This window comes from Tiliqua scincoides, chromosome 1 (assembly GCF_035046505.1).
Source record: "Tiliqua scincoides isolate rTilSci1 chromosome 1, rTilSci1.hap2, whole genome shotgun sequence".
Taxonomy (NCBI): Eukaryota; Metazoa; Chordata; class Lepidosauria; order Squamata; family Scincidae; genus Tiliqua; species Tiliqua scincoides.
The window spans coordinates 215,187,989-215,204,370 of NC_089821.1; the positions used below are offsets into that span (position 1 = coordinate 215,187,989).

Consider the following 16,382-nt stretch of genomic DNA (forward strand, 5'->3'; position numbering starts at 1 on the left):
TTCAGGAGCTGGGCTGGAGCTGGCCCCCAGGCTGTAGGTTGCCTATACCTGCCTTAGAGGAAGGTGACTATCAGATTGTCCACAGTGCTGCAGCTTTCTGTTCTAATCATTTTGTTAAAACACAACATTTTGACATATCACCTGCACAGAAAATTCATAATCTTGAAATGGTTCCAGGCAGTAGTGATATGGCAGTGCATATGAATTCATAACTGTGGTATATTAATGTAAGAGTGACTACAAAAACTTGGTTATATACTTGCAGGTCGGTGGCTGTACTGACAGAATGTATGAGGAACAAGTCCCTGGCCAAATTTTTCAGAGAGCGTCAGGAAGCTTTACAACATTCTCTTCCACTGGGATCCTATCTCTTAAAACCTGTCCAGCGAATACTTAAGTATCACCTCCTTTTACACGTATGTTGTCATTTTAAATGTTTCTTCATTGGACCTCTTTCATCTGTCCTCTACAAAGTCACTGTTAATGGATTTTTAAAAAGTAATATTGGGTTTTATGTGTAAAAAATTTGCAGCAGATGGTATTTCTCCTCATTTTGTTGTTTCTTTCCTTAACATTACTGATTTTGCATGGATGGAATGGTGGTTTTTCCCCAGGCTGTGTCATCCCCTCCCCAGTATTTCATGTTTGAATAATCCCCCATGTAAATAGGGACACATATAAACCAGCATTCTCTCTAAAGCAGTGGTTCTCACACATTTAGCACCAGGACCCATTTTTAGAATGAGAATCTATCAGGACCCACTGGAAGTGATGTCATGACCGGAAGTGATGTCATCAAGCAGGAAAAATTTTAACAATCCTAGGCTGCAATCATGCCCACACTTACCCAGGAGTAAGTCCCATTTACTATCATTGTTAAAAGAATATACATAGTAGCTTGTTAAAAGTACCAGTTTGTAACATTTCCCCAAATGCAGTCATGTACCATGGGAGCATCAAGTCTAATATATTAAAAACAAAATATTGAAATGAATGAGAATCCACCTGAAATTGGGTCATGATAGGTGGGTCCCAACCCACAGTTTGAGAAACACTGCTCTAAAGGGTTTGTGTGTGTTCATGGACCCCTCCTGCAGCTGCCTGGCATAATGACTTGTTGCTATGCCACCTCTGCACATTTGGTGATAACATCATCACCAGACTTCCAGGTTGCCGAGCTCTATACTGCGCAGACCTTGACTGGAAGGTGCATAGCCATTTGACTGCGCACCTTAGAGCGGAACAATGATACAAATCCATATGTATGGAAAGTTAGCATGTTGGAGAGAAAGATCTTGGCTACCTTTTGTCCTATCTGGATCAAAGAGAATGTCTTTACTCCACATTAATATTTTTTCACACTCAATTCCCTGACCCATAGGATTTGCAGTATGCTTTCCACTGCGTTCCATGGGATCTCATTTTCTCATAGTAGATGAGCACTGAGACTTAGGTGTGGAAAGAAACAATTTTCCACTCTGAGGCTTCAGTCTTTCCCATCATCCTTCCATTCAGCACTGATGCTGTTGATTAATGGCCTTGTTCCTCTCTGAATTGGATTTCTTAGCTAGCAGTATTAAATCAACATGCACATGATGCTAGTATATTATCAACTAAGCGAGTCTCCGTCTGGTGAATGATGGGTGACTATGTGGGAGACCCCACCAAAGCTGCTCTGCTTCTACTTGTCTAAAAATAAAAAAGAAGAAAAGACATTTGGCACCATCTCATTTTTATTGATTGCAATTTACCAGCAGATATTTGGCTGCAGAGCTCTAGTAGTTGTACATTATTTTCTCTTCATTGGATTCTTTAATAGGAGATAGAAAACCACCTTGACAAAGACACTGAAGGTTACGATGTGGTTTTAGACGCTATAGATACGATGCAGAGAGTGGCATGGCATATTAATGATATGAAGAGGAAACATGAACATGCTGTCAGGCTGCAGGTGAGTCAGAATTCGTTGCAGCTCAATATTGTTCATCTTCATGCCTAGCTTTTTGTATTGGGGAAACAGCATTTTAAATTATTCTGTTTTTGCTGTATGTGTCATTTTCTCTGATCTAGTCTGGGGTCCCCAAACTTTCTGCTCTAAACTCTACTAGAACTAAATAGCCAGGTGCTATTTCAGCCAGGACCACATTTAGTCTTGCTGTTAAGGTGGGCCAGAGCAGTTCAAAGACAGAAAATAACATAAAACATTTTGTACATAACTGTAAGAATTTTCACAAAAGAAACATGATAGTAACTGGGCCAAGGGGGGAGACAGGGAGGCAGTCAGTCAGTCAGTCAGTCAGTGAGAGTGATCCAGCCCAACAGTCACTCTTCCAGCAGAAAGGATGGAGTGTGGTGGGGGAAGAAGTAGGGCGGAGACCCACACATAATGCCACTGGGCTCAATGGGCCAGTCAAAATGTGTTGGTGGTCAGGTGTAGCTCCAGATCGTAGTTTAGGGACCCAGATCTAGTCCTTTGCCAAACATTCAGTTTTGATCTTACTGTATATTGACATATTGTGAAATCATCTTAAGACAGGGACTCCCAAAGAAGATATTGGTGGGTTGAGGGATGCGTTAAAAGGAGAAAAATATTATATCCCAAAGGCATATTCCAGGCAATGTAGAGATCTTACATTCCTTACCCCAACTTGTTTAAGTAGCAAAATAAACACACCACACTGTGAATGTGATTATTTTTATAGAGATTCCTTCTGTGTAGGAACAATCTCATGTGTGAAATGACTGTTATGCAGATGTTAATTCCGTTTGATATCCTCATGTTTAATGCATGTGTAGCAGTTCTCAGAATTTCAGCCACAGTTAGCGAAACTAGTGTGACAATTATGTGGGGTGGAGAACCTCGCATGTAGATACCCTTGTAATATTGATGCCTGTTTCTTCAGAAGCAGTTTCTTTATTTACTTATATAGCACCCTCAGTGTACGTGGCACTTGATGTACAGTGAAAAGACTTATCTTTACCTGAGGGGCTTACAATCTAAATACTGACACAAGGGAGACAACAGAGAGAGGGCAGGGTGAACGTGGGAGACATTTGCAATTCTTTCAGTTCCAGGTATAGCTTATTACGGAAGGGAAGAAGTTCTGTGCTCTATAGTTGTCTTTTGTAGAGACGACAATTTTTGTATATATTCCTAAAAGTAGCTTTCTTCATTTTGTTACAGACACTGAAAGGCAATTAATAGTTATGTATATTCAGATGAATCAATTATCTTTTTGTTTTCTTTTTTGTCTTATTGACACGCATAATTGTATCTGTGAGATATTATGTTTTAGGGCTAGCTTGCAACGGCAGCTACTCCCAAGTTCTCTAATTGCTAACTGGTGGTTAGCAGTTTTCCTACTTCAGCCAGATGCCTTTCCAGTAAACAGGCTTTGCTGTGTTGAACAAGAAATTTGGTCGCATTTTTTTTAGTGGGACAAAAGAAGCCCTTTAATGGAAACCAGGAAACAAGTGAAGCTTTTTCTCTAGTGGAGTATTATTTTGCAGAATTATTGGTAAATAGTTTTTCTATTTACTGGAATACCTGCATCTCAGCACTGCTGATCCATTTGTTCATGGAGCGTGGATAGCAATGGGCATTGTTCTGATAGATGTGTTTGTTTGGGACATAGACAAGTGGTGCTAGCTGATTATCCTAGACGTCTGCTTATGTTCATAGACAATTGTACTAATGCTGGATATCAGTAAAATATGACTGAATGTCTGACAAGAGGATCATTCTTCTCAATACAGAGATGGTCTGTCTTCTGTGGACTGGTTCAAGTGTGACGCTGGACTTCTTACCCTTAAGGAAAATCCTTTTGGTGTTTCCATTCATATGAACAATGCAGTACATAGCTGGGAACTCAGAGTAGCATCCATGATATCTGGCTGAAGACTATGCAAATTGCTGTGGTTGAGATCTGGTGTGCTCCCAGGCTTGTGTTCTGCTCATATAAATGGAAAAGTTGGGAAGACTTCTGTGAGTTCAAAGAGCAGGCACATGTAGACTTAAAACTGGCCTGATGTGAAGACTTCCTGGCTGCTCTTGCATGTTTCAGAGACTCTTTGATCACAGACACAGATCTTTGCATTTTGTCATCATACCACTCTTATTCCTTGTTTGGTCCTTCAGTTTTCCCCTCCTTTTACTTTCTGTGCAATGGATGTCTTGTCCACTCATCTCTACCCTTGCAACCTGCTCATTCCATACTTTAGCCTTCTCTGATGCAGAAATTTGAAACTATCTCAGGTAGTGATTATGTAGTTTTTGTGTCTGAACTGGTTGAATTTCATAACGTAGCTGTCAAAACATTGGCATGTAAGGATATATTTCCATTTGTTATGTGACACATGCTTTTATGCTGTAGGTAACTGTGGAACTGCCATTCATTATAGAGAAAAGACATTTTCACACTCCTGACAGTGCAGAAGGAGCTTAACAGTTGCTTCATGATGTAATGCTTACCATGTGAAGTTGATGTTAATGTACTTACTGCATTTTTTCCTCTTTTTCAGGAGATACAGAGTTTACTCACTAACTGGAAAGGACCAGACCTTGCTAGTTATGGGGAGCTGGTTTTAGAAGGAACCTTCCGCATTCAGAGAGCCAAAAATGAGCGCACTTTGTTTCTCTTTGATAAACTGCTGCTTATCACAAAGAAGAGAGAAGAGACTTTTACTTATAAGGCTCATATCTTGGTATGTCAAATGATACTGGTTGAGAGACACTGAAGCCTGCAATTCTGTACACACTTTCCTGGAAGTAAGCTGCATTGAACACAATGGAACCTCTGAGTAGACGTGCATAGGACTGCACTGTAAGAAAGTTAGTAAGCTGAGGGAGGAGAATTTGCTTATTGCTATCATCTGTTCCTTGACTTTCTTCAATAAAATTGCACTCGGGGTAGCTTCTGTAAAAACAGAAAATACAAAAGCAAGTGAACAAAAACATGTTGGTCACCATGATAAAATATAGCAATTGTAAAATTACAGTAATGAAAAAGTGCAACCCTGATCACAGCTGCAGCAATTTAAACAGAGTTACTTAGTTTAAAACTCATTGAAGTTTTTCTTGCTAGTTAAAAGCAGACCGTGTTGGGATCTCTTTTCTATGATTCACAGAAGGGGTTATAATCCTTCACCTGTTCCTGTTATGGGTTGACCTGATTTTGTCACCCTGTTGCTGTCACAAGACTGTTTATCTTTCCTTTAGTTTCTCTTCCCATGTTTTATGTTTCTCTTCCCATACATCATGTGTAACCTCGGGCGGATCTAGTAAGAAACTAATGAAGCTTAAACTTCAGGGCCCCTAACCTTAGAGGAGCCCCAGAAGCAACTTTAGACTACATTGCTAAAAAATTTTGGGTCTAAAACTTTCGGGTTACAGTAAAAATAGTTTGTGGTGATCTGTCATGGAACAACCCCATTGAAGAAGATAACATTGGTTATGCAAACCTCGTTGCTGGTTATGAAGGGGGCCCCATAACAGTTCAAGCTTCAGGGCCCTAAAAATGTAGGTCTGCTACTGTGTAACCAAAACTAAATATAGTTTAATATAATTTATATAGTTATAAATGTATAGTTTAATATGATTTATAAACAAATTATAATTTTTTTTATAACCGATCAATAAAAAAAATATTGTACTGACTGATCAGTTGACCAGATTTTTCTTCATGGCCCTCCTCTGACAATTCTTTCTCTTTCTTGCAGTGCGGTAATCTCATGCTGGTAGAAGTAATACCAAAGGAACCTCTTAGCTTTAGTGTCTTCCACTACAAGAATCCCAAGATGCAGCACACTGTTCAGGTATCAGAAAGCCACACGATACTGAGTGTATTCTCTGAAACAAGATTCAAAGGGTATAGTTTTCCTGGGTGTAGTCACTGATTAGTATCTCACTTCCAGATTTTGGGCAGAAAAATAGGTCTTTCCTATTGCCCAAATAATCTGGACTTGGACCATCATCTTCTCTTGGCCCAGTTCCATCCATCCACTGTGCCACCCCCCCCCCCACGATACAGTAGCACCAAAAAGGCTATTATTGCAGGGGGAAGCAGTCACAGAGGTCTGAAGTAAGCCTCTGCAGTGCCATGTCACTGTCCCCATTCTGCTCTCCCCCACCCTGTTCCACCTTCCCCATGGCCTTACCTGTGTTAGCAGGTGGATGCTCAGGCACACACGGAAATGCTCCAGCCTTTCTGCCAGCGCTCTGACACTGCATGAGTCTGTGCGCTGGCAGAAGCACTTTCATGACTGCAGTAAGGCGATGAATGCTAGCGAACTAATATTTGGATGGATAGAAATCTAAACTTTTGTTTTGCTTTTAACAGTAGGTCAGTTTTGATGATAGTGACTTTCCTTTCCACTACCAACTATTTCTTTTTATAATATGGTGATATCAAATGCTGTTTGTATACGTTTATATGCCATTCAACCATAGTATGTTTTTAAACAGATATTTAGAGAGTGCGTGTTGTGCATGCAAACATATAAGTTTGCATGTTCTCATTTTGTTTGCCCACTGCTATCTGGAAAGAACTTCTGCCCACTATTTCAAGCAGTAGGCTGGGGCCTTCCCTGCAAGATATTCTAAAGTGTCCCAGTCTACCCCACTTCCCACGGCAAGCTGTATTACTTACTACTGTGGTTTTCATCCACTGTGTCGAGGCACACTGGTGTACCATAGATGGTCTGCAGGTGTGCTGCAGGAGTTCTGGGATGATTGTTTATTAGTAGGGCAGTTAGGGATGTGAACTCTGTACCAGCAGCATGGTGTGCCTTGTCAATGGTCAAAAAACCGATGCTGTGCCTTGACCATTTTAGTGCCTTGTCAGTATGCAGTGAGATGGAAAAGGTTAAAAATTGCTGGCTTACTCAGAAGCAACTCTTTGGTTGCTCTGACCACATAGCCACAAAAAATAGCATAAGAGCTTTGTGGAAAGAGAGGGATAATGTTCCCTGGAAAGGAAATGGATAATGCAAACACACCCTTGCTTTTGATACTATTGGAACCTTCAGTATTCAGATTTGTTCACCAGTTGTTTTCACATTATGCTTTAATTTTGTAATTTTTGTTGAATTGCTTCAGCCATTGACGACCCTTTTAGGGGTGGAAAAGCAGCACAGGAATTCAAAAATAAGGCATAGAATAATTTGGCTTTTAATCCGTTTTGGTGACAGAGCATGAAATTAAGTCAAGAGAATTTTAACCTTTCTTCTGGAAAGCTCTGCTCCTTAAACTTAGATCCTCCTTGGTGTTGCAGATGGCTGCAACATTTGCTCTCTGGTATTCCCTACCTTCAATACATCTCTTGCCATAACATTTTTGCATTCTTGTAATATTGCAACAGGCTAAATCACAGCAAGATAAGCGCCTTTGGATTCTGCACTTGAAGAGATTAATTCTTGAAAACCACCCTGCCAAAATCCCAGCTAAGGTAAACTGTTAACATCCTTCTTAGAATATGATTTCCCCTGACCTGGTGACACAAGGAGCTCTTGCAGCTCTTGGTCTTACAGCATCTGACAACATTGTACTGTGAGAAGTCTCCAGACAGACAAGGCATTGGGAGGGGGGAAAACCCTAGAAGCATCAAATTGAATTTGGTTTGCCACAAGTTAGGTCTTTGTGTAAAAGCAGAAGATGGTTATCCTTTACACTTAATCTAATGAGGTTTACATTTGGAGACAGTGGTACATTTCAGCTTGGCTGTTGGGAGTGTGGCATTTTCTGATGCAGTTAGTGGCTTTTTATTTATTTGGTGTGACTGCAGTAAATTCACACCTTCTGGCCTCTGTTCTCATGTTCAGTAAGATCTTTCTTAAACTTTGTCATAAATATTTACATAATGTGCTGCTTGTAGAGATGAACAAACCTAGGTCTGTGTGTGTAGGGGGGAATTTTTTAAAGGGGAAAATGTGTTTAGTGGTTTTGGCTATATTTTATAAAACCAAAAATATATGGAACCTGTAAAAAAAAATTTTGTACGGGAGATGGGAAGAGAAGGGAAAGAGTGAAAAGGAAGAAAACTCTTCTTTCTTTTGTCCTCCTTTCCCTTCCCCACCTCCATCTCTTTGCACTTATGCAACTACGGACATCCATGCACAGAAGTAGCCTTACATGCTTATATTGCTTGGTGGACCAGGAATTGCAAACCATAGTTCAGGATATGCATGTCAATGCACATCTATTTAAAGCAATGCCTTGAATGCACCTTTCTATGTTAATCCAACTTGCCCTCATTTTTGAACCAGTATGTGGTACATGCCCAGAAGCCTGTTTTTCTGTCTATGGAACTTCTTTCTTGGACTGTAACATGTGACTTAAAGAAATCAGTGTTTTCAGTAAACCAGAAGTCAATCCAACCTGCAGATTAGTGATAAATCACTTGGGGGATACCCACAGAGGGAAGTATGGGCCTCCTGGACCCTCTCTGAGGCTTCCAGACCCCCCCCCCCAGTAGGTAGACAAGCCTCTGGGTACCTGCAGTGCCATGATCACTGCGGTGCTGCCAGGGCACCCATTCCTGGGCCACTCCCCTTAAGGTGGAATGGCCCTTTTTAAAGTTCTACGCTGGGTCACAACCCACCACTTTGAGCACCAGTGTACTAGGCCGCCTAGGCTCTAGGCACAGAAATAATACTAGAAAATGGAATGAATTTAATCCTTTGCATCTTTTATTTAAATAAAGGCCTGAGAAAACACCATGTTCTGTCATACTTCAAAGACTCAAATGTTTGGTAGGCCACAGTCTACTTCATATTCACTGAAAAATTAAAAATTAGATTATAATTGTTAAGAGAGACAAAAAATGGAAGCAATGAGCAGTGGTGAAAACAGTCAAATATTTGATGAAGTTGTTGTAGTTTATTGGCCAGTAATAGTAGCTATTCTTTTTCAAGGCCATTACAGTTCATCATTTTGTGGATCTGTAGCTTTGCATGTGCGACACCTAATGGGCAACAGCTGAATTGCATTTCTTGTAATAAGAACATAAGGACAGCTCAACTGGATCAGGCCATAGGCCCATCTAGTCCAGCTTCCTGTATCTCACAGCAGCCCCACCAAATACCTCAGGGAGCACAACTGATAACAAGAGTCTTGCATCCTGGTACCCTCCCATACATCTGACATAGCCCATTTCTAAAATCAGGAGGTTTTACATACACATCATGGCTTGTAACCCGTAATGGATTTTTCCTCCAGAAACTTGTCCAAACCCCTTTTAAAGGCATCCAGGCCAGATGCCATCACCACATCCTGTGGCAAGGAATTCCATAGACCAACCACACGCTGAGTAAAGAAATATTTTCTTTTGTCTGTCCTAACTCTCCCAACACTCAATTTTAGTGAATGTCTCCTGGTTCTGGTGTTATGTGAGAGTGTAAAGAGCATCTCTCTATCCACTTTATCCTTCCCATGCATAATTTTGTATGTCTCAATCATGTTTCCCCTCAGGCGTCTCTTTTCTAGGCTGAAGAGGCCCAAATGCCGTAGCCTTTCCTCATAAGGAAGGTGCCCCAGCCCAGCAGTCATCTTAGTTGCCCTCTTTTGAACCTTTTCCATTTCCACTATGTCCTTTTTGAGATGTGGCAACCAGAACTAGACACAATACTCCAGGTGTGGCCTTACCATAGATTTGTACAACGGCATTATAATATTAGCTGTTTTGTTCTCAATACCTTTTCTAATGATCCCAAGCATAGAATTGGCCTTCTTTATTGCTGCCGCACATTGGGTCGACACTTTCATCGACTTGTCCACCACCACCCCAAGATCTGATCTGTCACACACAGCTCAGAACCCATTAGCCTATATGTGAAGTTTTGATTTTTTGCCCCAATGTGCAAAAAACTTCACAATTACTTACATTGAAATGCATCTGCCATTTTGCTGCCCATTCTGCCAGTTTGGAGAGATCCTTCTGGAGCTCCTCATAATCAGTTCTGGTCTTCACCACTTGGAAAAGTTTGGTGTTGTCTGCAAACTTAGCAACCTCACTGCTCAACCCTGTCTCCAGGTCATTTATGAAGAGGTTGAAAAGCACCGGTCCCAGGACAGATCCTTGGGGCACACTGCCTTTCACTTCTCTCCATTGTGAAAATTGCCCATTGACACCCACTCTCTGTTTCCTGGCCTTCATCCAGTTCTCAATCCGTGAGAGGACCTGTCCTCTAATTCCCTGACTGTGGAGTTTTTTCAGTAGCCTTTGGTGAGGGACTGTGTCGAACGCCTTCTGAAAGTCCAGATATATAATGTCCATGGGTTCTCCCTCATCCACATGCCTGTTGACCTTTTCAAAGAATTCTAAAAGGTTTGTGAGGCAAGACTTACCCTTACAGAAGCCATGTGGATTCTCCCTCAGCAAGGCTTGTTCATCTATGTGTTTTGAGATTCTATCTTTGATGAGGCATTCCACCATCTTACCCAGTATGGATGTTAGGCTGACCGGCCTATAGTTTCCCGGGTCCCCCCTCTTTCCCTTTTTTAAAGATTGGTGTGACATTTGCTATCCTCCAATCCTCTGGCACCGCGGCTGTTTTGAGGGACAAGTTGCGTATTTTAGTCAAGAGCTCAGCAAATTCATTCTTCAATTCCTTAATAACTCTTGGGTAGATGCCATCAGGGCCCAGTGACTTACTGATCTTTAATTAATCAATGAGGTCTGAAACATCTTCTCCTTTAACCTCTATCTGACTTAATTCCTTGGTTAGGAGGGGCCGTTCGGGCAGCGGTATCTGCCCGAGGTCTTCTGCCATGAAGACAGATGCAAAGAACTCATTTAATTTCTCTGCCATCTCTAAGTCTCCTTTTATCTCCCCTTTCCCTCCCTCACCATCCAGAGGGCCAACCGCTTCTCTGGCGGGTTTCCTGCTTCTAACATATTTGAAGAAGCTTTTATTATTCCCATTAATGTTACTGGCCATGTGTTCCTCATAGTCTCTCTTGGCCTCCCATATCACCTTATATTTCTTTTGCCACAGTTTATGTTCCTTTTTATTCTCCTCATCAGGGCAAGACTTCCATTTATGGAAGGAAGCTTCCTTGCCCTTTACAGCCTCTCTAACTTAGCTGGTTAGCCATGTGGGCACCCTCCTGAACTTAGTCGAGCCCTTCTTCCTTTGTGGTATACACTTCCGCTGGGCCTCTATTATGGTTGATTTGAGCAATCTCCATGCACTCTGGAGAGATTGGACTCTTTTTACCTTCCCTTTCAACCTCCTTCTAACCAGCCTCCTCATTTGAGGGAAGTCCGCCCGTTGGAAGTCAAGGGTTTTTGTGAGAGATTTGCCCGATATTCTTCCCCCAACGTGCATTTTTGTTTATTGTCCAGTATACCAACTTGATGATATATTTGTTTCATGACTGAGACGTGTGTGCTTAATCTTTCTAATGTAAGCAGCAAATGTGGAACTTCAATCCAGATTGATTCCCATTTACTCTAAAAGTATTGTTTTGCCACAGTGCATCTTTGGAGGTGGGTCAGGGAGCTGGTTTGCTCTGTAAGTCCTGAATTCCAATTTCTGTATTTAAAAACACAACGTTGAATGAGGAAAGTGATCACTGGAGCAAAGCAATGTGTTATGAGGCAAATATCAAATAGTGCAGGATAAAGTTCATGGACAAAAGGGTGAGGTGTTTAAGGGTTGCCTCATCCTCTGATTTTCTGCTGTAGATGGCCCCAGGTTGTTTTAATTTGTCTTTTCACTCCAGGACCAGAAATAGCCCTGATGGGTGGGGGGAATTTTCCAAGTGGAGCACAACTGTAGGGGGGAATCTTCCCAACATCATCACCATCAGTTCTGTCCTCCAAATGCCGTTCACATTCATGTTCCTTTGTGAAATGGAGATTTGGGGCACACAGTATATTTGCTGAGGTAACATCTGGCTTTGCCCAGAGATAAATGAATACGTACTGCTGAATTGGTCATATGTGTTGAGAATTCATATAGTCTTTGCACCTTTCTGTTTGTTTTTCAGGCTAAGCAAGCAATTCTTGAAATGGATGCTATATGTAAGTATGTTTTCTTTGAACAGTAAAGCTAATCTTGCATTTATTTAAAAGGTTAAGCAAAAATCAACAGTATGAGAGGAAGATGAGCAGAATGCTAATATAAAGTGTCACTATGTTTCCTGCTCCTGGATCAGATCTGAATAAGGACCGTGGATAAAGCTTGTAGGTGAAGTTTCCATAATGTTGCAGCTAGATGGACTCATGAGCCATGAGCACACAGATTATCCTTAGGAAAGGCACTGTTGTAAACCCTTAACAACAGAGGTTCCAATATGGGGATAATGGCAGTGGCCTGCCTTGGAAGGATGTTGTAAGGATGATTGAGACCAGGCATGGGAAATACTTTAAGTACCAAGTACTTAAATAGGAAATAGGAAAACACTTTAAGTACCAAGTTGTATGTGGACAATTCAGTGGAAATCTAATATTAGTTGTAGTTGCCTTATATCAGCAGTTCCCAAACTGTGGGTCCAGGACCCACCAGTAAGTCGTGACCCAATTTTTGGTGGTTCATGTAACTGACAGGGCAGATTAGGCTATGAGTATCAAGGTTTAAACAAGCTGCTACTGGGGGGTGAGCACTGCTACACCATCACCACACAGCTTGGCATTTATAAAGCAGCAGCCTCTAGGGCCTCTAAAAAGTCAGAGAACCACTGCCTTAGATCATTCCATGTCTTGAGGCTGGATATCTTGGATCTGCCAGTTAGAGATTTAGGCTGCAATTCTAACCAGGCTTTCCTGAGAGTAAGCCCCATTGAACAAAATAGGACTTAACATAAGAACAGCCCCACTGGATCAGGCCATAGGCCCATCTAGTCCAGCTTCCTGTATCTCACAGCGGCCCACCAAATGCCCCAGGGAGCACACCAGATAACAAGAGACCTCATCCTGGTGCTCTCCCCTACATCTGGCATTCTGACTTAACCCATTCCTAAAATCAGGAGGTTGCGCATACACATCATGGCTTGTACCCCATAATGGATTTTTCCTCCAGAAACTCGTCCAATCCCCTTTTAAAGGCGTCTAGGCTAGACGACAGCACCACATCCTGTGGCAAGGAGTTCCACAGACCGACCACACGCTGAGTAAAGAAATATTTTCTTTTGTCTGTCCTAACCCGCCCAACACTCAATTTTAGTGGATGTCCCCTGGTTCTGGTATTATGTGAGAGTGTAAAGAGCATCTCCCTATCCACTCTGTCCATCCCCTGCATAATTTTGTATGTCTCAATCATGTCCCCCCTCAAGCGTCTCTTTTCTAGGCTGAAGAGGCCCAAACGCCGTAGCCTTTCCTCATAAGGAAGGTGCCCCAGCCCCGTAATCATCTTAGTCGCTCTCTTTTGCACCTTTTCCATTTCCACTATGTCTTTTTTGAGATGCGGCGACCAGAACTGGACACAATACTCCAGGTGTGGCCTTACCATAGATTTGTACAACGGCATTATAATACTAACCGTTTTGTTCTCAATACCTTTCCTAATGATCCCAAGCATAGAATTGGCCTTCTTCACTGCCACCACACATTGGGTCGACACTTTCATCGACCTGTCCACCACCACCCCAAGATCTCTCTCCTGATCTGTCACACACAGCTCAGAACCCATCAGCCTATATCTAAAGTTTTGATTTTTTGCCCCAATGTGCATGACTTTACACTTACTGACATTGAAGCGCATCTGCCATTTTGCTGCCCATTCTGCCAGTCTGGAGAGATCCTTCTGGAGCTCCTCACAATCACTTCTGGTCTTTACCACTCGGAAAAGTTTGGTGTCGTCTGCAAACTTAGCCACTTCACTGCTCAACCCTGTCTCCAGGTCATTTCTGAAGAGGTTGAAAAGCACCGGTCCCAGGACAGATCCTTGGGGCACACCGCTTTTCACCTCTCTCCATTGTGAAAATTGCCCATTGACACCCACTCTCTGCTTCCTGGCCTCCAACCAGTTCTCAATCCAGGAGAGGACTTGTCCTCTAATTCCGACTGTGGAGTTTTTTCAGTAGCCTTTGGTGAGGGACCGTGTCAAACGCCTTCTGAAAGTCCAGATATATAATGTCCACGGGTTCTCCCGCATCCACATGCCTGTTGACCTTTTCAAAGAATTCTATAAGGTTTGTGAGGCAAGACTTACCCTTACAGAAGCCATGCTGACTCTCCCTCAGCAAGGCCTGTTCATCTATGTGTTTTGAGATCCTATCTTTGATGAGGCATTCCACCATCTTACCCAGTATGGATGTTAGGCTGACCGGCCTATAGTTTCCCGGGTCCCCCCTCTTTCCCTTTTTAAAAATAGGCGTGACATTTGCTATCCTCCAATCTTCTGGCACCATGGCCGTTTTGAGGGACAAGTTGCATACCTTAGTCAAGAGATCTGCAACTTCATTCTTCAATTCCTTAATAACCCTTGGGTGGATGCCATCAGGGCCCGGTGACTTATTGATCTTTAATTTATCAATGAGGTCTGAAACATCTTTTCTTTTAACCTCTATCTGACTTAACTCCTCGGTCAGGAGGGGCCGTTCAGGCAGCGGTATCTGCCCGAGGTCTTCTGCCGTGAAGACAGATGCAAAGAACTCATTTAATTTCTCTGCCATCTCTAAGTCTCCTTTTATCTCCCCTTTCCCTCCCTCACCATCCAGAGGGCCAACCGCTTCTCTGGCAGGTTTCCTGCTTCTAACATATTTGAAGAAGCTTTTATTATTCCCCTTAATGTTGCTGGCCATGCGTTCCTCATAGTCTCGCTTGGCCTCCCCTATCACCTTCTTACATTTCTTTTGCCACAGTTTATGTTCCTTTTTATTCTCTTCATTAGGGCAAGACTTCCATTTACGGAAGGAAGCTTCCTTGCCCTTCACAGCCTCTCTAACTTGGCTGGTTAGCCATGCGGGCACTCGCCTGGATTTAGTGGAACCCTTCTTTCTTTGCGGTATACACCTCTGCTGGGCCTCTATTACTGTTGTTTTAAGCAGCCTCCATGCATTCTGGAGAGACTGGACTCTTTTTACCCTCCCTTTCAACCTCCTTCTAACCAGCCTCCTCATTTGAGGGAAGTCCGCCCGTCGGAAGTCAAGGGTTTTTGTTAGAGATTTGCCTGGTATTCTTCCCCCAACGTGCACGTCAAAACGGATCGCAGCATGATCACTGTTCCCCAATGGCTCAGTAACGTTTACATCTCTAACCAGGTCCTGCGTACCGCACAAAATTAAATCCAGAGTCACCAGTCCTCTGGTGGGCTCCGTGACTAGCTGATCTAAGCCACAGTCATTTAGCACGTCAAGAAATCCGGTTTCCTTATCGTGACCAGAACACAAATTGACCCAGTCAATATGAGGATAATTGAAGTCCCCCATGATTACAACCCTGTCCTTCCTTGTCACCTCCCTGATCTGTTTCCTCATTTCAAGGTCCCCATCAGATTTCTGGTCTGGAGGACGATAGCATGCCCCCAGTATTACATCGCTGCACAAGCCTGGTAATTTAACCCACAGAGATTCTACGGTGGAGTCGGACCCACCTTCAATCTCTACTTTGCTGGATTCTATCCCTTCCTTAACATAAAGGGCCACCCCACCTCCAACACGCCCCTGCCTGTCCCTCCTGTAGAGTTTATAGCCCGGGATTGCGGTATCCCACTGATTCTCCGCATTCCACCAGGTTTCCGTTATGCCCACTATGTCAGTATTTTCCCTTGTCACCAGACATTCCAGTTCTCCCACCTTTGCTCGTAGACTTCGAGCATTCGCATAAAAGCATTTATACACGGAATGCCCCAGGATGGGCTGCTTATTAGCTCCTTTGTCCCCGCATCCTCTCATTGTGCCAAACCGTCTATCACATCCCATCACCCTACCTTTCCCAATTTCTTCTCCTACCCTGCCTTTGTCTTGTTGTTCTCTAACCTCCCCATCCTCATCCCATAGTCCCGAACCGGATGCCCCTCGGCTCCTGTCGGCCTTCCCCCAGGGATCAGTTTAAAAGCTGCTCTGCCACCTTTTTAATGTTATGCGCCAGCAGTCTGGTTCCATTCTGGTTCAAATGGAGCCCGTCCCTCTTGTACAGGCCCCGCTTGTCCCAAAACGTTCCCCAGTGCCTAACGAATCTAAACCCCTCCTCCCTACACCACCGTCTCATCCACGCATTGAGACCCCTGATCTCCGCCTGCCTAGCTGGCCCTGCGCGTGGAACAGGTAGCACTTCAGAGAACGCTACCTTTGAGGTCCTGGCTTTCAGCTTCCTGCCTAAAAGCCTAAATTTGGCCTCCAGGACCTCCCAGCTACACTTGCCCACGTCGTTGGTGCCGACATGCACCACAGCCGCTACCTCTCTCCCAGCACTGTCTATTAGCCTGTCTAGACGAGAAGT

At 43.1% G+C, this 16,382-nt stretch overlaps 1 protein-coding gene across 1 annotated transcript in view; it reads left to right on the forward strand.

The window, feature by feature from the left end:
• PLEKHG1 (pleckstrin homology and RhoGEF domain containing G1) overlaps window positions 1-16,382 on the forward strand; it is a 146,263-nt gene that overhangs the window by 110,287 nt on the left and 19,594 nt on the right. Inside the window, exons 7-12 of the mRNA XM_066615658.1 lie at window positions 266-416; window positions 1,820-1,951; window positions 4,522-4,704; window positions 5,719-5,814; window positions 7,359-7,445; window positions 11,990-12,023. Of these exons, the coding sequence (XP_066471755.1) occupies window positions 266-416; window positions 1,820-1,951; window positions 4,522-4,704; window positions 5,719-5,814; window positions 7,359-7,445; window positions 11,990-12,023 (683 nt within the window). The remainder of the gene's footprint in view (window positions 1-265; window positions 417-1,819; window positions 1,952-4,521; window positions 4,705-5,718; window positions 5,815-7,358; window positions 7,446-11,989; window positions 12,024-16,382) is intronic.